At 38.8% G+C, this 26,069-nt stretch overlaps 1 protein-coding gene and 1 long non-coding RNA gene across 4 annotated transcripts in view; one reads left to right on the top strand and one right to left on the bottom strand.

Moving 5' to 3' along the window:
* Window positions 1-26,069, top strand: part of rnf123 (ring finger protein 123) — a 151,162-nt gene that overhangs the window by 29,324 nt on the left and 95,769 nt on the right. For all 3 annotated transcript variants that reach the window (XM_082137792.1, XM_082137794.1, XM_082137793.1), the window contains exons 22-32: window positions 792-892; window positions 2,315-2,507; window positions 3,131-3,276; window positions 10,678-10,761; window positions 12,542-12,649; window positions 13,460-13,637; window positions 13,760-13,834; window positions 15,479-15,566; window positions 16,264-16,351; window positions 17,194-17,278; window positions 22,298-22,437. In XM_082137792.1, the coding sequence (XP_081993918.1) occupies window positions 792-892; window positions 2,315-2,507; window positions 3,131-3,276; window positions 10,678-10,761; window positions 12,542-12,649; window positions 13,460-13,637; window positions 13,760-13,834; window positions 15,479-15,566; window positions 16,264-16,351; window positions 17,194-17,278; window positions 22,298-22,437 (1,286 nt within the window). The remainder of the gene's footprint in view (window positions 1-791; window positions 893-2,314; window positions 2,508-3,130; window positions 3,277-10,677; window positions 10,762-12,541; window positions 12,650-13,459; window positions 13,638-13,759; window positions 13,835-15,478; window positions 15,567-16,263; window positions 16,352-17,193; window positions 17,279-22,297; window positions 22,438-26,069) is intronic.
* Window positions 6,455-26,069, bottom strand: part of LOC309475250 — a 394,252-nt gene continuing 374,637 nt past the window's right edge. Inside the window, exon 3 of the long non-coding RNA XR_014197578.1 lies at window positions 6,455-9,164. This is a non-coding gene — a long non-coding RNA (uncharacterized lncRNA). The remainder of the gene's footprint in view (window positions 9,165-26,069) is intronic.

Here is a 26,069-nt window from a genome sequence, read left to right as displayed (position 1 = left end):
ATATATATATATATATATATTTATTATTATTATTATTATTATACATTTTTTTATAATTTTTTTTATTGTTGAATTAATTACATTTTTTGGAAAACAAACGGGAAAAAAAACTGCCATGTATGTTTTTAATTCATTTATTCTACATTCTCTACCCCCCCCCCCCCCCCCCCCCCCCCCTAAAATTGTGTTTAAAACTACCCAGTAACACAGATCCTCCATAGACTTACTGGGTCAATTCAGTACTTAACTTGTACCTTACCATGATTAAAAAAATGCATTAATGTCCATATATTTCACTCCTTCACTCACTTAACTCTCAAGGCTGAGTTTCACCCTTCTCTCTCTCTTTCTCTTCTTCCTTCCCTTTTCCTTTCTTGTGAATTACTCCCGAACTGCCTTTACCGCCCCATTTTTCTCACAATTACGCTTCTATTGGACAGCCGGCCTTGAATAACCTTGGAAATGTAGACCTTTGGAGTGAAGTGGAGCACATATCTCTCCTAAAGCAGTTCTTATAAGCACTCTGACGTTTTGAAGCGAAGTTTTTTTTATTACTCGGCTGTCCAGAAGAAGACAAATGTGTATTAATAAATAATAGACTGGAGTGTTCATAAAAAGTTGTGAGCTTGTCGTCCTCTGAGATGAGTTATCGAGCGTTGAAATCCGAGTCACACTCATTCCCAAAAGCCTCTTTTCTGTGTATTTTACACACGAATCCAACTTCTACTCCGACTTCTTAGCTGTTTATGCATTTTAAAGTTGATTGTTTGACAGTTTTTGTTATATTTTAGATGACCTTGCTGCAAAGGCCAACATCATCATAGACCCGGCGGAGATCCAGGCCACCTCTATGGACGACTTGGATGAAGACGAGGAAACCGGAGCTGCTCAGGTGCCTTAATGTCTACCAAGAATTTATTTCGTAATTGTGAGAAATACGCATATAAAAGTATTATGAAGTGTATTTTGAGCTCAATCAATGCATTTGGCATTATCTTTGATTACCAAAAATATGTAATTTTGACAATTTAAAGTGAGCAAGTTTGTCGCTTAAGTTTGTCGCTTGAATCTTATTGCATCGGACACGGCGTAACAATGACTAGAGCAACTTTCCAGCTCAAACTTTTAACAGAACAATTAACCTTAAAGCGTAACTCTTGCCAAAATGCAACCTAGGCTCTTTTTGTTAATCTACCCGAGGCAAACTTTCATGTAAAAGCATAATTAGGATGGAAACGCCACTTTTAAGTTTGACCGTTTTCTCGTTTTCGGTCAAATTGCCTTGTGAATGGGAGAGCTTGAGGCACGACTATGATAGCATCAAAATCACTATTGATAAAACACTAAGAAGGCTCGACACAACATGAAACTGTGCTGGAAGTATCACCAGAGGCTCTACACATGAACTCCAGCATTGAGAACAGTGTTTGTGTACACAGAGTTTACTAAAGAGAAAGATTTTGAACAACTCTCTGTCTCTGTGTCCACCGGCATTTTGACAGTCAAAAATAGTCGATCTCCGAATGTGAATGAACTGACTCTGAATTTTAGTTTTGTTCCTTATATGAGGATCCTTTTTCAAATACAAGGACAATATTGATTTTCACTAACAACAAAACAACAAATTATCCGTGAATTTATATGTAACTAAGCTTTAGGAGCTTCCCATCTTTACTCTCCTTCATGTTACGGTGCATTCGGAGATCGACTATTTTTGACTGTCAAAATGTCACAGAGACAGTTGTTCAAAATCTTTCTCATTAGTAAACTCTGTGTCCACAAACACTGTTCTCAATGCTGGAGTTCATGTGTAGAGCCCCTGGTGATACTTCCAGCACAGTTTCATGTTGTGTCGAGCCTTCTTAGTGTTTTAAAAATAGTGATTTTGATGCTATCATAGTAGTGCCCCATTCACTCCCATTCACAAGGCAATTTGACTGAAAACGAAAATATGGTCAAACTTAAAAGTGGCGTTTCCATCCTAATTATGCTTTTAAATGAAAGTTTGCCTCGGGTAGATTAACAAAAAGACCCCAGGTTGCATTTTGGCGAGAGTTACGCTTTAAGTTCTTTTATATAATTGTAAGCTTCAATTTTCTCCTCCAAAAAGTGGCCCCATTTGCTTCCATTGTAAGTCCCTCACTGTAACCTTGACTTTTTTTACTTTAACTGAATCCCACTGAGGTCATTTAGTGTAGGGCATTTAATTGATTCATGGTGTTTTGTGGAGTTGGTCTACTTTTTGTGACGAGGACATTACCCTGAATGTTGAAGACGAATGATATGTGTGTGTGTGTGTGTGTGTGAACTACAGAGACCATCTGGCGCTGTTGCCATGGGTGGCGCTTTGGCCCGGCCCAGTTGGTTGAGTTCTCCGACGCTGGGCAGAGCGAACCGCTTCCTCAGCACCGCGGCCGTCAGCCTCATGACCCCTCGACGACCTCTCGCCCCGCCCGAGAAGGTCAAGGTCCGCACGCTCACCGTAGAGCAGAGGACCGAAGAAGACAGTGAGTCCATCAGCAGACTTCATAGAGCTAAACTAATGCTGAATGTTAACACTGTTCTGTGATGTTGACTAGCACATGAATCACATGGTACTGTCAGATCTCAAATCAGGGAGAATATTTTGCGGTTATTATGATTATACATTTTATACTTTTAAACTATATATATATATATTTATTTTTATATATATGTGTGTGTGTGTGTGTGTGTGTGTGTGTATGTGTGTTTATAGCACTATATTAAATGTCATTTAAATGGCTTTTTTACTTATTTTTTTTGCAGTTTTTCTTAAACATTCAAGATATATTTAGAGAATATAAATACATATCTCAAATAATACATTTTTATATAATATATGTTGTTTGTATGTGTTTTGCTGGACAACAGGACTTATATACTGATTTCAAAATATAGATATTTTTTGCAGTGCATGAAAATCGCAATCCACGGCTTCACAGGAAGTCAGATGGAAACCAATTAGCTTAGAAATTAGTGTCTCAAAAAGGAAAATAAAATCACCTATCTCAAGGGGAATATGACTTTTTTTTTTTTTTACCCTCTCTCTCTCTTTTCTTTTTCTCCCCCCCCCCTCCAATTCGCTCTCAACCTCATCTGCCATCTCCAGTCGAGGGAAGCCATGGTAACGATGGGCTGTTGCTGGGGCGACCGTTAGAAGAGCCTGATCAGCCAATCACAGAGAAGTCCCTGCTGGAGATTCTGGATGGGGTTGTGATGATGTACAATCTGAGCGTTCATCAACAGCTTGGCAAGGTACAGGTCCAAGAGAGCACAGTACGGCCCTCGAGGCAAACCGTGGAGAGTGAGTGGAAGTTACACAGGACCCGAGGTCCAAGTTGTGTCAATGACATCTGATGACGCCTGTCTTAACAGTTTGCCTTTGTGTCATTCTGATGGGTTTGTGAGCCGCCACACATCAGTTGTGTCTGATTTAGAAAGTGTATATATGAAGTTTAGGAAAAATTTGCTTTTAATACAGAACACATCTCTCCTAATTGTGAAGTGAAAGTGAAAGTGAAAGTGACACGTGACGGCCAAGTATGGTAACCCATACTTGGAATTTGACCTCTGCATTTAACCCATCCAAGTTAATGCACACACATTAGGAGCAGAGTAGTGAGTAGTTAACACACACACACTGCAAACATGGATACACACACCCAGAGCAGCGGGCAGCCTTTGTGTGGCGCCCGGGGAGCAATTAGGGGTTAGGTGCCTTGCTCAAGGGCACCTCAATCATTTCCCACCGGTTCTGGAATCGAACCAGCAACCTTTGGGTTACCAGTTCAACTCCCTAACCACTAGGCCATGACTGCGCATGTCACTAAAACTATAGAAAAATGTCCAGGTCATATGTTACCTCACAATCGAAAATGAAATATCATAATACATATTTAAAAAAAAAAAATCTGTAGTTTATTAGTATTGTCAAAAAGAAGATATAAAAGCATAACTGATCTGTGTATATTAGTTACCTGACACTTAAACATTTCAATGTTGTTCAAAAGTAATGGAATTTGAAACAATGGAACAAAATGAAACGGCAACTAAATGAAATGAAACAACGAAACAAAACAAAACAAAACAATAAAACTCAACAAATCAAAACAATGAAACAAAATGAAATGAAAGAATGAAACAAAACAAAACAATGAAACATCAACAAAATGAAATGAAACTAAACAAACACAAGAATCAAAATAATGAAACAAAACAATGAAACAAAATGAAATGAAACAAAACAATGTAAAATGAAATTAAACAACGGAACTAAACAAACAGTAAAACACAATGAAACAAAACAACTAAATGAAATGAATCAACAAAACAAAACAATGAAACGTAATGAATCAAAACAATGAAAAAAAAAAAATATATATATATATTGTATTCTTTTATTTTTTTTATGTAAAATATACAATTACATTTTCTTTTTAAGCATTTTGAAGTATTATTTTCAGGACAGTTAAGATTCCCTAGTTGTACTTGGTTTCATTTTCAAATAAATTAAATAATTGAAGAATATATATATCTTATCTTTTTTTTTTTTTTTTTTTTGGAAGATAAAGAGTTTAACGAGTTCCTTCAAGTTCACGTGGATTTAGCTAAAAAAAAATCCTCTGATTTAGGAGCCTCTGCTGTGCCAGCTCACCTTGACGACCCACTCCACGTCCACGAACAATCTAATAAACGCTTTTTGTCGACGTGTCGTTGCTTTCAACAGTGAGTCACTGCTGGGTAATACATGGACTCTGTCTTGCCAGCAGCTGTTTTAATGTTTCACTCCTCCAACAGTGAGGAGAAAAGAGTTGAACATAAAAACTGTGCAGCGCTCAATGGTCGTGAAGTGTATATATAATTCATGCTCTCTGTAAAGTGCTTCGCTCGACAGAGTTCTGTACGACTTCCACCATTGTCTTCCTGCGTGTGTCCTTACGCTTGAAGAAAAGGGATTTCAATCACTGAGAGTTATTGGTCCCTATAGTAAAGAGATTCTCTCTTTTTTTTCTCTCTCTCTATCTGCTGAATTTCTATGCATATCTTGTCCTTTTTTCAACTTTCTTTTGTAGTTCACCCAAAAAAGAAGTTCTGTCATCATTTTGTTCTGAACATATTTTGGCTGGTCCAGGTGAAGGTCTTTCTCCACTGAAGGTCACTCTATACTGGACCAGCCAAAATATGTTCAGAACAAAATGATGACAGAACTTATTTTTTGGGTGAACTGCAAAAGAAAGTTGAGTGTTATGGCAGAGGGAAAGATTTCCTATGAATAATGACTTACATTTTAATCAGTTTTTCCACAAAATCCGATTGTATAGCTTCAGAAGACTTTGAATATGATTCATATAGGCTGCTTTTATGGTGCTTTTTAAATCCTTGTGGAGCTTGACAGCTCTTTTTTAATGTATGGGTCTTTTCTCTATTGAGAGTACAGTAAAGGATAGCACAATTTGTCATTTTTGGGTGAACTTATCCTTGAAAAAATCATCCTCTGGAGCCCTTTCTTTTATATAAACATTTTTGATTCATTTTACAGGCAATTGTGTTTCAGAATATGATTGTAAAGAGCCAATCAAATGCATTATTGAAATGGCTGAGAACTGACTGTCAGATTATGAGCTGTGAGTAATTTATCAAACAAGCTGTCATTCATCAAAAGAATGTGTTGTGTAACTATGGAAACGGGGCATCATCTTGGCCCTATTAATAGTGTTACAACATCCAGCATTATGAAAATAAAGAGAAAAGCATAACAGTGTCATTGAAAAAGCCAGACAATAGCATTTCCAGATTACGCTCAAAATGACAGTCTTATACCTGGGGATGGTCTGTGAATTTATCAATCATAAATATTTCCTAATAGCCATCATTTTTATTTCTTTATATTAAGAAAAGCAAAACAAAACTGAACAACACATATAAAACAGAACAATGTATAAAAAGCAAAACAAAACGAAACTGATCAATGCATTAAAAAAACAAAACAATGTATAACATAAAAAAACAAACAATGCATAAAACAAAACAGAACAATGTAAAAAAAGAAAAACAAAACAACATATAAAACGCATAAAAAAAGACAAAACAGCATAAAAAACAATCAATTTATTTCAATTTATATTTATTTATTTCAATTTATGTTCGAATTGAAACGTTTTTTTAATAGATGGTTTGCATGTTTTATGTAAGGAATAATTGACGACTCATGATTATTATTCATGAAGAATTATTATTTTCAAATAATTCAACAGCCCGTTGTCAAGTCAAGTCAAGTCAAGTTTATTTGTATAGCGCTTTTCACAATACAGATTGTATCAAAGCAGCTTCACAGTATTAAATTAAAATAATACAACAAAGTTTGTTTCAAGAGGAATTTATTGATTGATAAAATTAAATGAAATATCCCCAAAATATCCCCATTGTCCCCGTTGTCAATTATTCCGCTTATACTACGGTTACATTACAAAACATTGTTCAGATGATGTATTTCAAGACATTTGTCAGGTTTTTGTCCTTAAAATGCTCTTGTGTGTAGGACTAATTTCTTACGCATCTCATCACAAGCCTTCTTTCCTAATTCCAAAACGTCATTTTAGAGTTAGTAACGGAGGCTTAAGCCACTGATAGCAGAATAATGCAGTTATTAAAGAGAGAGAGAGAGAGTTATCAAGGGTGTGTGAATTACCTGAGTCTGATGTGTCTCTCAACAGTGTTCGGCAGAAGCGTCTCTACTAATAGAGAAACTGTAAGTTTATCTGCTTCAAGAACAGCGGCGTTTACCTCGCTAGTGAGAGACTTCATGTAGTTGTTAAACTATTTTACTGATAAAATCGCCAGAGTAGCGCTGACAACACGTTAATGTGCGAGTGTGTGTCCCTGCTGTATGTGTGTGCGTTCGAGTGCGAGAGAGTTTGTGCTTTCCGTACATAATGAAAAGTAATTTTGTGGCAAAAAACATTGAAATAATTTGCCTTTTTTTTTCCTATTGTTTATTTATCCTATATTTGTTTGCTTGGTCGGTGGTGTTGTGGGTTTTGGATCTTTTGCTGTTGTTGGCTGTTTAGTCGTGCGATTCCCTGAAAATAATTGCGCACCTTAGAACGTTCATCAACCAATCAGATTCAAGCATTCAACAGCCCCTTTGTGTACAGTATATATATACTTAAATTTGAATCACGCACATCACTTGCATTGAGGGTCTGATTATTTATGATTAAATCATGTATTAGGTTGCGGTTCTTACCTAGTCTTTGTCAAAGCCAAGTTTTTTCCTCGCTTGGTGCTTGGCGAGTGTTTATTTTGAACCCTTCTAATTGGTCATTTAGTGAGTCCCTTTGGTCTAAAGTGATTTGTAGAGTCAGTGCTCCAGGAATAACCTGAGGTTAAGCATTGCTCTCATGGTTAAGCATTGGCCACTCCTTGTGGGATTTGAACCTATAACCTTTTGGCTACCAGCCAAAATCTTTGAACACTAGACTACTCTAGCAAGACGAAAACTGCATTGGTTTGCCCTTTAGTTTACTGAAGTAATTAGTCACAAGGTTTCTTCCTCCAGGGAGTTTTTCCACGGCCGATGCTAATCATTCCCCAATGACTCGTTCACTGGGTTTTTTGTAAGACTCCTTTCTTTGTATTTACTTTAGAAATATGTCCATTATTGAAAGTGCTGTACAAATGAAATTTAATAAAAATTAAAAGGGACAGCATGGTAAGACAAACTAGTTGTTAATAGGCAAGGCTTATTGATGCGATCCTTTGGTAATGTACCGTGGCTTTGGAAGCGAATTAAAAGTGTCTGATTTCACGCTGTGATTTCTCTCGAACTCTGTTGGATCCTGATGAGATTTAGGTTGCAGTCTGTCAAGAGAAACTGTCTGATTTGACTTACATGGACTTCATAAAGGCTTTGTTAATTGGCTTGGCACAGTGCCATCAGGAGACTTGTCTTCATCATTAATATGCAGAAGATTTCAGCCACAGTGTGAAGTATCTCCACCACACCTCGTTATTTCAGCAAGCTCTAATGCATTTTTTATTTCTCTAAGTTTGAGAGAACTGCCTCACCATAATCTCAATATATAATCCGAGCCTCATATTTTGGGAACAGCCTAAAGCGGTTTCTCAAATGGAAATGAGCTGCATAATAATAAAATTACTTTTTCCCTCAAAGCCAGCAGCTTTTTATTAAAAGCCGAAATATACTTTACAACAGTTTGTGAACTCCTACAGCTCAATTCTTAACACAACACAAATGCTTGTTGCATTCTCAGCATTGCCACAAGGGGCGCTGTTGCAGGTTTGAACTACATGAACTACTTCTATGGTCAATTTCAGGTCAACTCTTGTGCAAATTTTTGTATTTTTTCTGGAAACCAAAGTCACGTTCAGAATGAGCACTTTCAAAGAATAGCCGCTGGATTTGATGGTTTACGAAGTTGAATCGCTGTGTCATGTTAGGCTGATATTAGCAAGTAAAAGGGAGATTTAAACACAATTGCTGTATTTTATCAAAGGCTGTGTTTGAAATCGCCCCTATTCACTATAGGCCTATGTCACATTTCCTGCTTCCGGAACACGGAGTAGGGATTCAGAACTTCCGGTCAACAGTGTTTCTCGATAAGGATTTAGATTATCAGCCATAATGTCTAAACCATCCAAGGTAGACTGACCACGAGCTATGAGGTTGTGAAACGAAGGTTTTTGCTCCTGTAGAAGCTATAAGTTCGTATGAAATCAACCTTGTTTTAAGAAAAACATGTTTTATCCACAATCTTATGAAAAAAAAAAACTACACTACCCACAATCCTAAGCGTAGCAGCACCGTCTGCTGATTGGTCGCTGTTACCATAGAAACGTTTACCTTACTGGCGAACGGCTAGAGCTATAACAACAATGGCAGGCTACACCCGAACTTGTACCCTTTCCTCAGTTTTGACGTTTCCACTTGAGAGTTTTCATTTACCATCCGAACCACATCGTCATATGTGACTTCAGGCAGGTTGCAGAGAGATTTGGTCCAGCGGTATCTATCGGACTCCACCATTGTAAAAAGCTAACCGGAAGAGCCGTATCCCTACTAAAAGACGTACTTCCGGTCTTCAATTTTTTCGTGACATAGGCCTATTCCCAACATTAGTCCACTAATATGGTCCACTTGGAGGAGTGAATGAAATTTGGACACTCAGTGCCGATTTTGCAAACTGGCAGCTCCAGTAGTAATGAAAAGATTTACCTTGAACTCTGTCAAGGAAACTAGCATGTTTAATCCTTAATTAAACAATTTAATAATCAAGTAAAAAGGAATTTATACGCTGTACCCACATTGGACCAGCGGTTTGGAAAATGGATGGATGTATGATTCAGCTGCGAGCGCCATCTTCTGCTCCGACGCGGGAATTCAATCGGCACGACCCTCACAGTGCATTATGGGTATTCTCTAGCCGTTGAGTGTACATCAGTTGTACTCATGTTGTTGCGGTGCGTTGTGGGATTGAATGAGTGCACTCGTTAACGTCCACTATGGTTTCGGACACCATTACAAATGGCTGTTCCATCAAATAGTGTGCCCTATTTAAGGATAAAGGGGGCGATTTTGGACACAGCCGAAGTCCCTTTAAGACGTGGCATTTCACGTGGCGGCCATCTTTGAAACAATCCTCAGACAGCTATTTCAGTCATGCAAGTACAGCTTCAGTCAAATTCACCAAAGCTGTTCACCAAGCTTACGATTAAATTTGAAATCACCAGTGAAATCTAACACCAGCTGTTTCTAAACATTAAAATCATGACAAAAATCTGCATTTTTCAGGCCGACTTTGATGCAATAACTTTACCAATCAGTGATTGGCTCTTTTATTTAGAAGGCGGGACTTATTCCGCCATATTGCGCGTTGCACTTTCTCCCATTCATAATAATACGAGTGAACCGTCTTTGATTGTGTAATGATTACTTTTCTGAAATGAGTCCTCCTTGATGACGTATACAGCCGACACAATGCGACCTCTTGAGGATACCGAATTAGAGAATTGAGATGTCCTTCAAAATGGCTAACTTTGATTGGTTTCTGGGTCACAGGCTGGAGTACAGAGCTATGAGGAGGCATCCATTTGAGTACTGAGAAGCACCCACAGATTTTGAAGGAAATCTTGCTTACCAAGTTAAAATTAGACCAAGATTAAACATTTGAAAGGAACTCTGTCGCCCCCTTGAGTATTGGAGTCTGTCACAGCCACAATAATTCAATAATGCATATTGATTAAAACTAAATGGGTGTTTGCAATGCATCAGCAAAGCATTCACATGTGTGTTTGCATATACTTGATTGCGTATCATCATTTTATATGTTTCTAGCATTCATTTTTACCTTTGTGTCTTGTAAACAGACCCGTTTGGCTCTATCTGGAGGGCTTGTGCACTGTTCAGTATTATCCCTTAAACCTGGTCTCTGCCCACAGGATAAGGTCACTGTGGTGATAATTTCCCCCTACTCCCAAAATTGGTGGCTATTTGGAACTCCAGCAGGATGGCTAGCGATTAGGTTGACGCTTGAGAACAAGGGCAATTTTCTGTAGCTACATGCTCGCAGTGAACTCGGGAAGCGCTGTGTCTAATTCTGTTTGTGTGTCTTTTGTATTTCTGTTTGTTTTCTGCAGATGGTGGTTGTATCAGATGATGTTCACGAATACGCCGTGGCCCTAAAGGACACGGATGAGAAGATCGCCCGATGCCCGAGCAGAGTAAGAACACCATATCCACGCTGTAACGTGCATCTATAGGGAAACACATGCTTATGTCTTAGAGATTTACTGCTACATGTTATGGAACTAAACAAAACTGTGAAACCGTGAGTTGAACAACCATCAAACAACCACCCAGGACACCCTAGCAACCACTTGTTGAATGTGTAGCAACTTACCCTTGTGAAAAAGTAGTGCACGTAATTGCTTTGAATGTGCACTTGTAGTATATTATAATATTATTTAAATAAAAGTTTAGTTAAGTGTATTTAAAGTGAGTGCATGTGACTGTTTCTTAACACACTTAAGTGCACTTTAAAAAGTTCAATTGAAAGTTTCAAGCTTGAAAGTACACTCAGTTTTATTGACCAACATGCTAAAGCATATGGAAAGTATTTTATTATAATCTAGTGTTATTCAATATTACATTTATTGTTAATATACTGTATTTTAAATGTACTAAATTGCAACAAATGTGCAATTACAAATATATTTAAATGCATGACACTTTTAATAGAAATGAAGTAAAAGTATATTTTAGTTTACTATAAATGTTTGTCAGTACATTCATCAGTACACTTTTACCATATTTCAAAGACAATGGAAGTAATTATGAAATTACTTATAAAGATCCTACTTAAGTGGGCAAAAAAAAGCACATGGAAAGTTCATCTAATTGCATTTAATATACATTTAAACTATAATACACTTTCATTTAAAGGAACACGCTGACTATTTAGGACTTTAGCTTATTCACCGCATAGTATAGTTAGATAAGTTCATACATACCCTTTTCATCTCCGTGCGTGCCGAAACTCGGTCTGACGCACCCACCGCTAGCCTAGCTTAGCACAAAGACTGGAGGTAAACGGCTCCAGCTAGCATACTGCTCCCAATGAGTGACAAAATAACGCCAACATTTTCCTATTTACATGTTGTGATTTGTATAGTCACAGCGTGTAAAAATAACAAGGTCACATGAGACACAGCCATCTTCTAACCGCATACATACTGGGAACTATATTCTCAGAAGGCAAAGCACTGCTACTTGGGCGGAGTGAAAATTTTTTCTTTGCGTTTTTCACATTCAGACGGCAACGTTGTCAATACAATCCACATTCAAGCGGATCCGAGAAAACAACTAAAAGCGCTGTATTATTCATGCCAGGCCAGTAGATGGCGATGTTTTTGTAGTGTACATGGAGACGATAACGGTATCTTTTTAAAATGTTTTTACTTGCACTTTGAAAACCCTTTTTAAAAGATTGTGTTTTCAGGCCCCCAAAACACTGTTGTCGTGTAAATAAATGGGAAAACTGCATAAAAAATGATACCTTTTTAGTCGAAAATGATGTCATGTAAACGGGACTTATGGAAGTAAGAAACCATCTTGCACCAACCCAGAACACCCTAGATACCACTCAGCTATAGAAGTGTACTAAACACCACTCACCCAGAATACCTGAGCATTGTGACAGCGAGTTCAGCATGGACTTCTTATAGATAAAACTGTCTCAATGCTTTTTGTCTGTCGCAATTAACATTGCACTATTTATGCAGATTTCTTGATTGAACCAGGTGATAGAACCATACAGTGCTTGTAAATAAACAGCATTTTTAAAGGCCACAATTCATTATTAGTAAAGCTTCACAGTATTTATATTTTAATAATTTACATTTTTGCTTTTAATTATTTTTTTCTATTTAAATGATGAAAAAGTTTTTTTTGTCATAGTCTCTATTATGCTCTCTTTTTTAATTATTTTATTTTGCTTGGCAGAGGCCGGATATTCTAGAAGAGTTGCAGAAAAGCCAAAAAGTGTTTGCTGAAAAGCTGAACCACCTGAGTCGTAGACTGGCCTGGATCAACGCCACCATCTACTCCAAGGTACTGCTGACATCACCCGCCATCATTTTAAACAGTGTCATTTTTGTATATACAGCATGGGATGTAATTTTACGTTGAAATGCCCAGTATGAGGTGGTCTCAAGACTGTCGGGTGTTTTGTATTTAGAACGTGCCCCATAAACGGCAGACATTAAAGTGAGCTTTGAAAAATGCTCTTCAAAAGGGCATTTCTGAACAGGAAGCGGTTTGTATGCTTTAAATGCCACTGCATTAATCACAGACCTTTCTGCATACTAAATTACTTTTACAAGGGTCATATGATGTTTATTTATATATTTATTTAGCTGCAAAAATGGTTAATTCATTCATTTATTCATTCATTCATTGGCTAGGCTGAATATATGTTTTTTTGCAGAAATGGTTAATGGCTATTTAGTATTTAGCAACTTCTCACAGGCATACTTTACAGGCAACAAGGCTAGCCAATTATAGCAGATGTAATTTGCATATAAAAGCCTTTAAAGATACAGAGCCGTTTCGAGCACTTTTATCACAGATTGATGCGCTTTGATGGACTTCCAAAAAAATATACCCATTGACTATCACTATTAAGCTTGGAAGAGCCAGGACATTTTTTAATATAACTCCGAATGTATTCGTCTGAAAGAAGAATGTCTTGTACACCTAGGATGGCTTCAGGGTGAGTAAATCATGGGATAATTTTCATTTTTGGCCCAACTATCCCTTTAAACTAAATCATGAAAGTGGATTTCAAGGCATTGCCTGCAATTTGTAGGACAAGTTGCATGTGTTTATACTGCTTTATTCAAATAGTATTTGTGAATGTAGGATAAGATGCTGGACGTATACTGGCTCCTTCGGGTGTGCATCCGTACCATCGAGCATGCGGACAGCACTGGCTCCCTGTTTGCGTTCATGCCCGAGTTCTACCTCAACGTGGCCATGAACAGCTACAGCGCCCTCAAAAACTACTTCAGCCCCTCCAACTGCATGGAAGAGCTTCCAGGTCTCTCTCAGCTCTTACTGTTCACTGCAGCTTCTAGTGCATGAGTTTTTAAGGTTCTCAGATGTAATGTGTATCCTTTCCAGAGCACACTTATGCTTTAGTGTTGTGTTTATCACTCTCAGGTTATGAAGACACGCTCGCTCAGCTCGCAGCCATTCTCGCCAAACACTTCGCAGATCAGCGCATCGTTGGGACGGGTAAGAACCTCTGCCTTCTGCCCACATGTACAATCTATATCTGTACCTATCTATCTGGGAGTCTATTTATTTATCTATCCCTCGATCTGAGTGTCTATTTTTCCATCCATCCATCCATCCATCCATCCATCCATCCATCCATCCATCCATCCATCCATCCATCCATCCATCCATCCATCCATCCATCCATCCGTCCTATCCGTCCCATCCGTCCCATCCATCCTTCCATCCTTTGGTCCGTCCATCCATTCATCTGTCTATTTTTCCGTACGTTCAACCGACATTCTATTTTTCCATCCATCCGTCTGTCGATCATCCTTCTATCCATCTGCCTGTCCATCCATCATCCATTGGTCCATCCATCCGTCTGTCCATCCATCCATCTGTCAGTCATCCTTCTATTCATCTGTCTGTCCATCCATCATCCATTGGTCCATCCGACAGTCTATTTTTTCATCAGTCCATTCCTCTGTCAATCCATCAAACCCTCATATAATCTGTTTATTTTCCATCCATCCATTCATCCTGAAGTCCATACGTCCATCCATCCGACAGTTTTTTTTCCATCAGTCCATCCCTCTGTCAATCCATCGAACCCTCAAATAATCTGTTTATTATCCATCCATCCATCCATCCATCCATCCATCCATCCATCCATCCATCCATCCATCCATCCATCCATCCATCTCTCCTGCCGTCCGTCCAATCCCTGCCATCCATCTTTCCATCCTACTGCCTCTGTTAATAATCTGTTCCCATTAACTGCAGGAAAAGACTCAGAAAAAAAGCGAGCGACCCAAAAATACATAGACTAATCAATTCGTTGGCTGTTTTAATGGGAATTCTTTAACCTAATATAGCCGTTGGCTCGCACCGTTCATCACTTCGGTTCATTTCTCACGTAAAGGTATAATTAAAAGCTTCCTCTCTCAGCTCTCAGGCAACATGAAGTCATTTTCGTGATGAGTTGTAGCCGCAGTATTTTCTTAATCCTGTTTAAGGTTAGGACTCTGAAATACTCTCAACTCCGAGTCCTCAATCATAAGCAATGTGCTATGCAAATAAACAGATGTTATTAGACACGGCCCATTTGTTTAAATCGCATTTCATAAGCAGCCTTTTTATTATGTTCTCACTCTGTTATGCTGATTTATTTAGATTTTTTTTGTGCATATTTATCTTGTTTTCTGCGGGCTCTGTTTCCAAATATACTTCATTTCTAGCAACGGGTGTTGCACGGTCTGTTTTTAATATGGATTAGTTTTACATTTCAGCTAGCTTTTTTATATCTGAATAGCCTTTTTGTTGGCATCTATTGAAAAATATTTTTTTTTTGTATTTTTTTTTTGCCTCTTTGTTTTGATCAAGGACTATTTTTCTCAACAAAGGGAAACTGAGGTGTTAGGAAGTCATTGAAGCTTCTTGTTTCATAAAAAAATGGAAGTGAATCCAAATAGATACAACAACAATAATGCATGCAGATTATTGAACGAGTTTCTTTTTAAAGATGATGTGAATTGCCAGTTGCAACACATTTTATTTGTGTAGCATTCTAGAGGAAACCAGGACATACAGAGTGGGACTAGATTCTATTTATAAGGAATTGATTGAATCATTCTCTTCCTATTTAATTTTCTTCCACAGATATCAAAGATTCACTGATGCAGGCTTTGGCCAGTTACGTTTGTTACCCACAATCCCTGCGTGCCGTCGAGAGGATCCCAGAAGAACAGTATGTGCTCAAGCCCAGTATTTTTTTTTGTTAATGCATTAGTTGTGTTCATTTCACCATAGGTCAGAAACATGCTCAATGCACGTTTGCAAATGATAACGTGAATGATTTGATAATACACCATTAACGTACAGTCCCTCCATAAATGTGTGTTTTTGTGTTAAACAGGATGTGTCATTCAGGTAGCTAATTATAAAGTGCTACCATGGCACTACTTTTTTTTCTTTTTCTTTTTTTATGGTTTTGTCTTTGTTTTTGATGGTTATGTTTTGTTCTATTGTTTTGTTTTGTTTTGTTTGATGGTTGAAGGTTTTTATTGTTTTTGCCTTGTTTTGGAAGGTTAGTTTCTTTGCTTTTTGTTTTGTTTTGTTTTTTGCTTTGAAAGTTTAGTTTTGATGTTTTATTTGGTTTTTTGAAGATGTTTTTTTTTTTTTTAAACACTCATTATATCAATCTGATACCTTTTTAATTACGCCCGATTATGAAAGACCTGTGCAACCTGCTTCCTAAAAATGGCAAAACCAGCCAATTAGAGTGAATCTTGCCATTTTGAGAAAGCTCCTGCTGATGCATGTGCAATGTGGATAAAACAATCTACTTTTCTTTGGATCTGTATTTTATTTGTCAGTGCATTGTCGTTTCTATTTTTTTTATTTTCTATTTGTATTATCATTATTTATGATGTAATATCTCTCAGGCGGATGGCTATGATGAGGAACTTACTGGCTCCATATGAACAGAGACCTTGGGCTCAAACCAACTGGATCCTGGTTCGTCTTTGGAGGGTACGCTGCATTTCTTTTAATGCCTCACCCCCCCCCCCCCCCCCCCCCCATTCCACTCCCTCCTTTATTTTTATCTCTTTACTTGCCTTTCCACTCCTCCTATTATGCCATTAGATTCCAGCTCAGAATAGGGGCATTATATCAGAGCCATTATGCAGCGTATCTCCGCTGTTTCCATTCAACATTATGAAATGGGCCTGACAAACCAGCTACTCTCATTTCGTTGTTTAACATTTATTCTGCTCTCAGTGCCCCCAAAAAAATGGGTGAATTGTTTTGTATCTCTTAAAGAAAGCATTATTGGGTTTATTCATCCGCAAATGTATGATTATGGGTCTGTTCTTGATCATTTTAAGAGTTTATTGGAGGATTGTTCTGTTGTTGTCGTTTTAATTTATGATAAAAATCACAGATTGTTCAGAAAAGACTCTCTTTCCCTCAGCTCTTTTAGGCCACACCCACACACACACACACACACACACACACACACACACACACACACACACACACACACACACACACACACACACACACACACACACACACACACACACACAAACACACAAGCTACAAACAGGTTGACACTTATTTTCCGAGTTCTTAAACATGTCCTGTACACACTTTTTATCGATAACCCGCTTACCATGGTTTAATGTAGTCATGGGTTATTTAACGCAGCTTGATTATTTACTTGAGCAACAGTCGTATTCTACAACAAATTTATCCCTGACCGTACTGAACAACTTTATACAGTGTATAAAGAAATACATTTGAATGCTGTTGTCACTCCCACGACTTTGCAGTCTGTACGTGGTCTTATATTTTATTCCTCCTGTCTACAGGGTTGTGGCTTTGGCTACCGGTACACACGTCTGCCTCATCTGCTCAAGACCAAACCGGAGGACGCCAACCTGCCCAGCCTGCAAAGTGAGTGCCTGTCCTGTCTTCCTCCATCTTTATTTTCAGCCCTTCTTCAAACTTTACAGTTTTTTTTTCTGAAAACTTATTCTTTACTTTTCTGCACTCTTTTCTTCTCTGTCATTCTCTCTCTCTCTGGCTTTTCTCTCTTCCCATTGTCTTTATAGTTGTTATATCATTTGATATTAATTAAATGTTTTATAAAGATTAAATAATTGGAAATAATTAGGAGTTTTAATTGGTTAAAAATTTAATAAAATCAATGATTAATGATCTAAATTAATAGCGTATATCAATATCTGAAGAAAAGCCCCCAAATGAAGATCATTCAAAGGCATTAAATATGATGAATGCATTGAATAGACAAAAACGGGCTTTAGAAGTGTATGCTAAAAGGATCTATCTGAGTCTGTCACGTTAAACTCACTTTTATTGATGCCCCACAATGCTTTACCTGTCAAAACCCCAAAAACACTAGTTGCAAAGACTCATTTATTTAAACTGTCAAAGCACGAACACTCATTAATCATCATAACCACCTCATAAATAGTAATATCAATCATTAAAAAGATTTTCTGATTGTTATTTTTCTTAGAAATTTGCTTGAATGCTGTCAGCAAATTAGAGTACGTTTGTTTGTTAGATCCTTGCTAGGTATACCAGTACTGATAGGAAGCTACCATAGCCTTACTGTTGTAACAATAACCGTTATGTATGCCTATATTCTTTTCTTTGTTTATTTATGTATAGCATTCATTTATTTATTCAATTAAAAAATGGGTAAGAGCTTTGTAGAAGTTGGTAGTTTGGTGCCAAATGTTGGCTTGTAGTTAGCAATACAATTTTATTCTTATAATTCCATAAATGATATACTTATATTTCCATACATTTAAACAATATTTATACTTGATTACAATTTCGTTGATAGCAGGATTAAATGATCGAGCTTAATGAATGCAGTCAACACTACAAAAGGTTTGACATTATTTCATGTCATACTGTGGGAAAAGGTCCAAATGATGTCATTTCTGTCTGGGTATCACAACTAAATATTCCCTAACAGGGTTGCAGTCAAATTAATTGAATATCATTTCAGCAGAGTATTTACAAAAGCTCCATGCACATTTGAGTGAGTGGACACTAAGATTACTATCTGCTTTGGCATCCATCTGACATCAAATGATGTTTGTTCTTTGTTCCTGTCCCTGGAATCTACATCCCCACTGACATTATTAGGATGTTTTCACACATAATGTCGAACACTGAGTACAGATGCTGTGATTTTACTAGAGCGGTTTTGTAAAAAGTCTCCTTGCTTCTAACTCATTAAAATCAAACTTTGCACCTTCATGCACACACACACACACACACACACACAGTCTCATTGCGGACGTGCCTATTAACTCGTCCGTTATTTCTTTCAGCGGCCTGTCAGATCAATACTATCCAAGAGACTATCCATTAAGTCAAACCATCCATTGCATCAACAGAGATATTTCCCTTTATCAATTTACTTTAAAGCTGTATATTCTGAATTTAATCACTCACAGTTCACTTCCAGTCTATTTTTTTGAGTACATAAAAGATGAGCCTCTCAGTGTATTGGCAGGTCCTTCAGGAAACAGTAATTCTGGATAGTAAAAAAAACATGTGAACTGACGTCATGCAAGTCTCTTGTTGCTTTTAAAGGTCAACATGAAACGTTTGCGACTGATTTTTACTTCGGTAATGTGGCATTTTTCAGAGGGAAACAGGATGTTCAATAAAAAAAAAATACATGCAATGTGGGACATATTATCTATCGTGAATTGATTGGATTGTCAGAAGGGTCTATTTGCATACCAGAAGAGAGGCTTGTAGTGCTTAATCAGGAGGCCAATGCTTAGCAGAGGGAATAAATTGCAAAGTTGTCTTTGTGAAAGGACACTTGCCTTGACACTTGAGCTTGTCTTGTATGTGATGCATGGATTCCTTCCCTGGTCTGATGAGTCTTGTCTCAATGCTAATTTCATTTTTTTCCCACTCTCATTTGCATGACGGCCAGGGGATTTGTCAATTGCTAGCTTTCAAAGTAAGTTTTGTTCCCATTTGGTAGTTCTCACCTTTTTCTGACCCTTATTAAACTTTATCCTAAGTGCCAGTCTGCTGTGATTTAGCCTCACCGACTGATGCAAGCCTAAATCTGGCTCAGAGCAGACTGAAGCGTTTAGGATTGTGTCCACATGACCATTTACCCAGTCTTAAAACTAGTTATAGCGCTGTTCTGTACCATTTTAGTCCCTTCTAGCCATGTCTTGTCCTTGCCAGTAGTTTGCTGTCCCCCCTCTGTAATTGTGCCAATTATCATGTGATTAATGTGTCACCTCTGTGTCCTACTCCAAATTATTAGTTAATTATGCTGCTCAAAATACTGGCCACTGTCCAAATTCAAATATTTATCAGAATCAACATTTTATACTTGGTTAAAAATGTACCAAACAATTTACCACAGTGCAGCTTCCACCTAAATAGTGTAGTTAACTAGTTGACTCAGGGATCTGGTTGCGGTAGTTCCCTGGTTTGAAAGATAATTATTGAATAACAACCAAAACTTCAGTATGTTTCTCAGCCAAAGCTACGATTTCAGAAGAATTAAGCACACAAATCATAGAGTACTTTTATGATCGTTTCTCATCTTTTTGGGGGGCTTTAAATCTCCAAATGAATGGCCAACAGATTTGGCACAATGTATCCTTTTGTGTTTCATAGAAAAATCAATGCAGGCTTGAGCTGACATGAGGGTGAAGTAATCTTTTAAAGGTTTTCCCATCCATTTTGTTTATCGGATCCTACCTTAAAGCAATTTCCAATTGAATTGACTCCGCAGTAACAGTGATTGCTTGCCTCTCAACGCCTGGAGATCTGAAACATGCGTGCCGTGCCATATCTGCCTAATGCCTGGTCTCGCTCATGGCCTTTCTTTCTATGTTTATTCCTGCCTTATTGCCCCTGAGCCCTTATTTTCCAAGCTGCCACTTACACGGACTTCATCTAATTAAACATAAAGGTTGCATCTCTATCGGAGACCTGCACCTCAGCGTCTAATGATTAGCTTTATTTAGAGCTTTATTGCCATTGCTTGCTCTTGCTTTTAACACTGTGCTTCAAGGCTTTTAGTATGTTTGCGATCGCTGTACTTTTCTAGATAAGGTATTAAATTACCCAGTGTCCTCTTTGTGTGCATATAATGAGAGAGAGTGCCCTTTGTGTGTTTACCAGATGCGGTCAGATAGCAGTAAGGCGATGATTTCCCATCAGCCCTCTGTTTTGTGGTTTCATTACTTGTCGATATTCTGTTCCAATGCAATGTGCAGAACTGGTATTTGTGTTTTGTCTCATTATTGAGTAATCAGGGTCATGGGTTGAATGAGAAAGAGTTTTCATGGAAACATGGTTTTCATTTGCTTCAAGGTGTTCTCATGTGATCTGGGAGTATTATGGCTAGACAGACTGGCCTTTTGTTATAGTGATTGTGATGAAACGACCGCCTCCCCTCTCATCAGCACTACCCCGTCCCTTCAGTTGCCTCTCCTCAGGGCACAATCACGATCCCTGTTGGGCAGCGGTGATGAGGCATACCTGAATAGCGCTTCATCACTACTGCCTTTTAAATACAGAGCATGCCTCTCCTCTAGAGACTGATCTCTTCCCCAGTGCATGCCCAATGGTTTCCCTGCATGTCCAGGAAAGGAGCGGGAAGGGAATCCCATTTCACCAGAAGTAGTCACCTTACTTGCTTTCCAAGGTACACATTTCAGCTGACTGACCAAGAGACCAGTTGTGTGATGAGGAGTAGCTGAAGTAACTAACACCTCATCGTTAAGAGCATATAACGTCTGCCCTTGAGAGCCCAATCTGTTCCCCAGTGCATGCACAATGGTTTCCCCGTAGGTCCAGGAACGGAGTGGGAAAACAATCACTTGACACTAGAAGTAGAGTCGATTTACGCACTTTCCAAGACAGAGCTAGACCAACTAAGACGCCGACCATGTGATGAGGGGCATCTGTAAATATCACCTTGTCTCTGCTGACTTTAAATGCAGAGCATGCCTTTCCTCAAGAGACTGGTCTCAATGGTGCGCGTGTTCCTGTAGGTTCAAGAAAGGAGCTGGCAGTGAATCCTACACTACTGGAGGAAGAGTTGCCGAGTTTCTGGGACAAAAACACACATTGCAGCTGACCGATCAGCTCACTTTGAACCTCGTAGGTTCAAGAAGGGTGCTGGCATCAAGTCTCCAACTGACTGGCTTACTTTCCTTGGGAAGCCAAGTTTTCACACTGTCAGAAGAAATGTGTATAAATTGTACCTTCAGGGTTAAAATACATTGCAACTGGGGGAGAAGTCTTGGGTAAACCTGCATTTATAAGATAAAAAGGACTATCTTTGAGGGTACTACCCAAGTATCGTGCTAAAAGTGTTATTTATTTATTATTAACTATTATTTTCTGATGGTGTATGAAACCTATCAACTTTCACATTTCAGGCTTGGATAGGAGAGTATGTAGGCCGTTGAACCCTGGCCCTGGCCTTTATTAACATTTCGAAATTTTCATGGTCCAGTTAAAGTGAGGAGACCACATGCTCTTCCAGTTCAACTTCATTCCTCCATGGACGCTTGATTTACCCTTTTTAATGTTTTAAAATCATTTCCAATAAATGCCTCTCTTGGCCTCTTTATCTGTCTTTTCTCATCCAGTCACATGAATGTGAGTGATGTTAGTCTGGTTTTATTGCATAACAAGAAGGTATTATGATCACATTAAGAGCACTGTATATCCTAAACTAAGGGGGAAAATGCTGGTACATTGACTGGTCCATATTTTATCGTATTCACAAACAGAATGCCATATAGCTATTTAGGCATGGCCTAAATTATTGGTGAAGTGACTATTGATAGTTTTTATTATTATTATTGTGATACTTATTTATACGAAAATAAGATTGGCACACTGTATTGATTAAATGTGCTTTTCTCTGATTGGTTACAGAGCCTTGTCCATCACTTCTGCTGCAGAGACACATGGCTGAACTCCTTAGTCAAGACAAAGACATGGCTGCCAGTTTCCTCAATAGCGTCTTAAACCAGCTCAACTGGGCCTTTTCCGAATTCATCGGCATGATACAGGAGGTAAGAAACTTTTGTCGTCTCACCACCTATCTTCTAATATGTCAAACAGACAGAAAATTCACAAAATTCTAGAAGCCAGAAGTGTCAACCCACTGAAACAAACAGCAATTTTTTGAGAGCACCAGAGAGCCAGAGTAAATGTTTCTTTAACCAAAACATCAGTTTTTTTGAAAGAAGCACTATTTTGCCATTTTAAATGCTCCTATTTTTGTTTTGGAGGTATCCTACAACAGGACATTTCATTTTCTCATAAAATACATTGCACATCACCACATTGTTCAATGATTCTCAAAAGACTCGACAGATGAATCAGTCTCTCTGAATCCCTCCTTTCCGTGAGTCTACTCTGCTCTGATTGGCCAGATGGCCCAGTCTGTTGTGATTGGTCTACTCTACTCTGATTCGCCAGATGGCCCAGTCTGTGGTGATTGGTCTACTCTACTCTGATTGGCCAGATGACCCAGTCTGTTCTGATTGGTCTACCACTTACAGCGCATTTCGGAAGCTAAAAAACCATTTCCATAACTAAACTTAAGTTCCATATGAAAGTTTCCTAAACCTCACCGATTGTTCACACTGTAAAGACAGTAACGATGACATTGATAACCTCCATCACAAGGATGACTTGAGCAGGACGTTTCTCAGTAATACACTAAGTAGTTTGAGTTACATTATGAGATGTTGCAACTGTAATTCCTCAACATCAGCATTAACAAGAGTATGTCCATCAATAAACCAATATGTATATTTCTCATTTATTGCGGTGCACTTGCGGGAAATGTATCAATAATGTTGCGTACGTTAGTTGAGCACTATCGTGATTGACTGATGTAACATAAACGTTTGTAAAACAAATCTTGCGCCACCCTTTATCTTTACTCAAAGTTGTAAGAACGACAGACAATCTGCATTAATATAATAGACACAGTTTTGAATAAACATAATGATAACAGTTAAATCAAACTGCTGGTTTTAAACTGTAAGGATAATTTCCTCCGCCCGCTGATTAGCCCTGTAATGCTGTAACTTTGCACTAACTCAATCAGAGCCTGTAAATTATTTATAATGACAATGTAATCATGACTTCCACTTGATATTTGAACTGAATTACCATCATCTTGCATTTTCAGAGTAAAATGACTCTTTGCATAGTGCAAGTTACTTAGTCTTTGAAATATTCATTAGCTTTTGATTGTGTCGATAAGAAGTGCCTAATAACAAGACCTCTGCAACTTTTAAAGAAAATGTGAGTGATGGTTTTTCCCAAGTTGCTTCTAGGCGGTTGCTAGAGCGTTCTGAGCGTTCTGGGTGGTTTCCAGGGCATTGCTAAGGTATTCTGACTGTCTGGTGGCGTGTTCATTGGCAGTTGATCTGGTGTTTTGGTTGCTAGCACTTGGTAGGCGCTTACTATTATGTTGTGGGTTGTTCAAAGGGCTTTGCTTGTTGGTTACTGGAGTGTTTTGGATGGTCATGGTGTTGCTAAGGTACAATTGCTAAGATGTTTTGAGTGCTTATTAGGTGGTTGTTATGAATTTCTTCATGGTTTCTAAAGGCATTGTTAGGCAGTTGCTTTTCAGTAAGCAAGCATTGTATGCTTAAAGTGATATTATGCCTTTCTTCAACAAGCCACATGATTTGAGGTATCACTCATGTTCGTTGTACAAACACGGATACAGTCTACATTTAATTTATGTATACCCAAAGCCTAAAACTTAAGATGATATAAAACGCTATTCTTTTGCTGCCTTGCAAGTAGAGGTCTGCAAAAAAATTTTGGGCCATTATTATTTTAATTTTTTTTACAGATTGGACCATTTTTTTCTTTTCTTATTTACCATTAGCCAGTTGGCGAAGAGTTATTTGAAACGTTGTTGTTCAGTAAAGTTTTTTAACATCAAAAAAAGGTAGGCAGTAAATCTTTATTTACTTCTTTGCTGCTGGATTACATAGCTTGGCTACATAATATTCTCTACTGCATGCTTATGCTTCTCTGTAATGGACAGTCTGTATTAATATTTGTGGGCATGATTGTCGGTGGTGGTAGTTATGTTTGAGGCCTATAATAGAAGTTTACCTCTTAGTAGTGTATATGTGTGCGTGAAGCAGAGACAGCGCGCATCAGAGAGCGCTCGTCAGAGAGCTTAAAGTGATATTGATGTTGGTCTCGGGCCGGGTCGGGTTCAGGCTGAAAAAACTGCAGAAGTTGTCGGGCTGGGGCTGGGTTAGGGCTGGATTTTTTGGCCCGTGCAGGGCTCTACTTGCAAGCACTGGTATTTCCTTCAGGAAATGCAAATGTAGTTTACATTCATCCCTTTAACAACTTCATCCAGCTGCACACTAATTTAATAATTTGGACACCATGGAAACAACCTTTTGGGAAGAGTAGCGGTCCAGCCCCTCCCGCGGAAGGGTCATTACTAAACGCAGGCTCTGGAGTCTCAGAGGGAGATACAGAAGAAAGCTAAACCACTATGATCTATAATGGTGGTGAATTAAACCTCAGACGTGAAAGCACTTTCTCACCAGGCTTTTCTCTTAAATCAATGTCTTTCCGCTGAAATTCTGCTTATTGCAGATTGGACTGTGATTCGTATGCGACTTTGCCTGGAGGTTGACTGGCTCTTAGGAGCGCCTTTCATCTGCAATGATCCAGGCATTAAGAGGCAGCGGTCTCCTGGGGAATTTGTGATGTGTTTACTGCCTCAGTTTCAGGGAGCGCTAAATTGGAATGATGGGTAGATGCAGGACAGAATCTGATGAGAATGTCTAAGCATCAAGACACCATTTTTTGTGTACGAAATAGTTCAGTTTTATGCCTAAAGAAATGAATAGTAAAAAGTGTTTGGTTTTTATGGAAAACTCACTGACATCAGATGGATGAGGGTGGTTTACAAAGCAGTTATCCAGTTGTTTTGAGTAGTTGTTATCACGTTGCTATGCAGCTACTAGGGTGTGCTGGGTGGTTGTTGGGGAGTTGCTGGGTGGATGAATGGGTTGTTGCTGGGTGGTTGTTGGGTGGTTGTTGTGGAGTTGCTGTGTGGACACAGGGTTGTTACTGGGTGGTTGTTGGGGGGTTGCTGGGTGGACGCAAGCTATGTTGCTGGATGGTTGTTGGGGTGGATGAAGGGTTGTTGCTGGGTGGTTGTTGGGGAGTTGCTGGGTGGACGCAAGCTATGTTGCTGGGTGGTTGTTGGGGGGGTTGCTGGGTGGATGCAGGGTTGTTGCTGAGTGGTTGTTGGGGAGTTGCTGGGTGGAGTGGACGCAAGCTATGTTGCTGGGTGGTTGTTGGGGGGTTGCTGGGTGGATGCAGAGTTGTTGCTGGGTGGTTGTTGGGGAGTTGCTGGGTGGAGTGGACGCAAGCTATGTTGCTGGGTGGTTGTTGGGGGGTTGCTGGGTGGATGCAGAGTTGTTGCTGGGTGGTTGTTGGGGAGTTGCTGGGTGGATGCAGGGTGGTTGTTGGGGAGTTGCTGGGTGGACGCAGGGTTGTTGCTGGGTGGTTGTTGGGGAATTGCTGGGTGGATGCAAGCTTGTTGCTATGTGGTTGTTGGGGAGTTGCTGGGTGGACGCAGGGTTGTTGCTGTGTGGTTGTTGGAGAGTTGTTGGGTGAACGCTGGGTTGTTGCTGGATGGTTG

This window comes from Leuciscus leuciscus (genome assembly GCF_965113295.1).
Source record: "Leuciscus leuciscus genome assembly, chromosome: 15".
NCBI classification, from domain to species: domain Eukaryota; kingdom Metazoa; phylum Chordata; class Actinopteri; order Cypriniformes; family Leuciscidae; genus Leuciscus; species Leuciscus leuciscus.
Note: the sequence above shows the minus strand (reverse complement) of the source record. Positions and strands in the feature narration are given on the sequence as shown.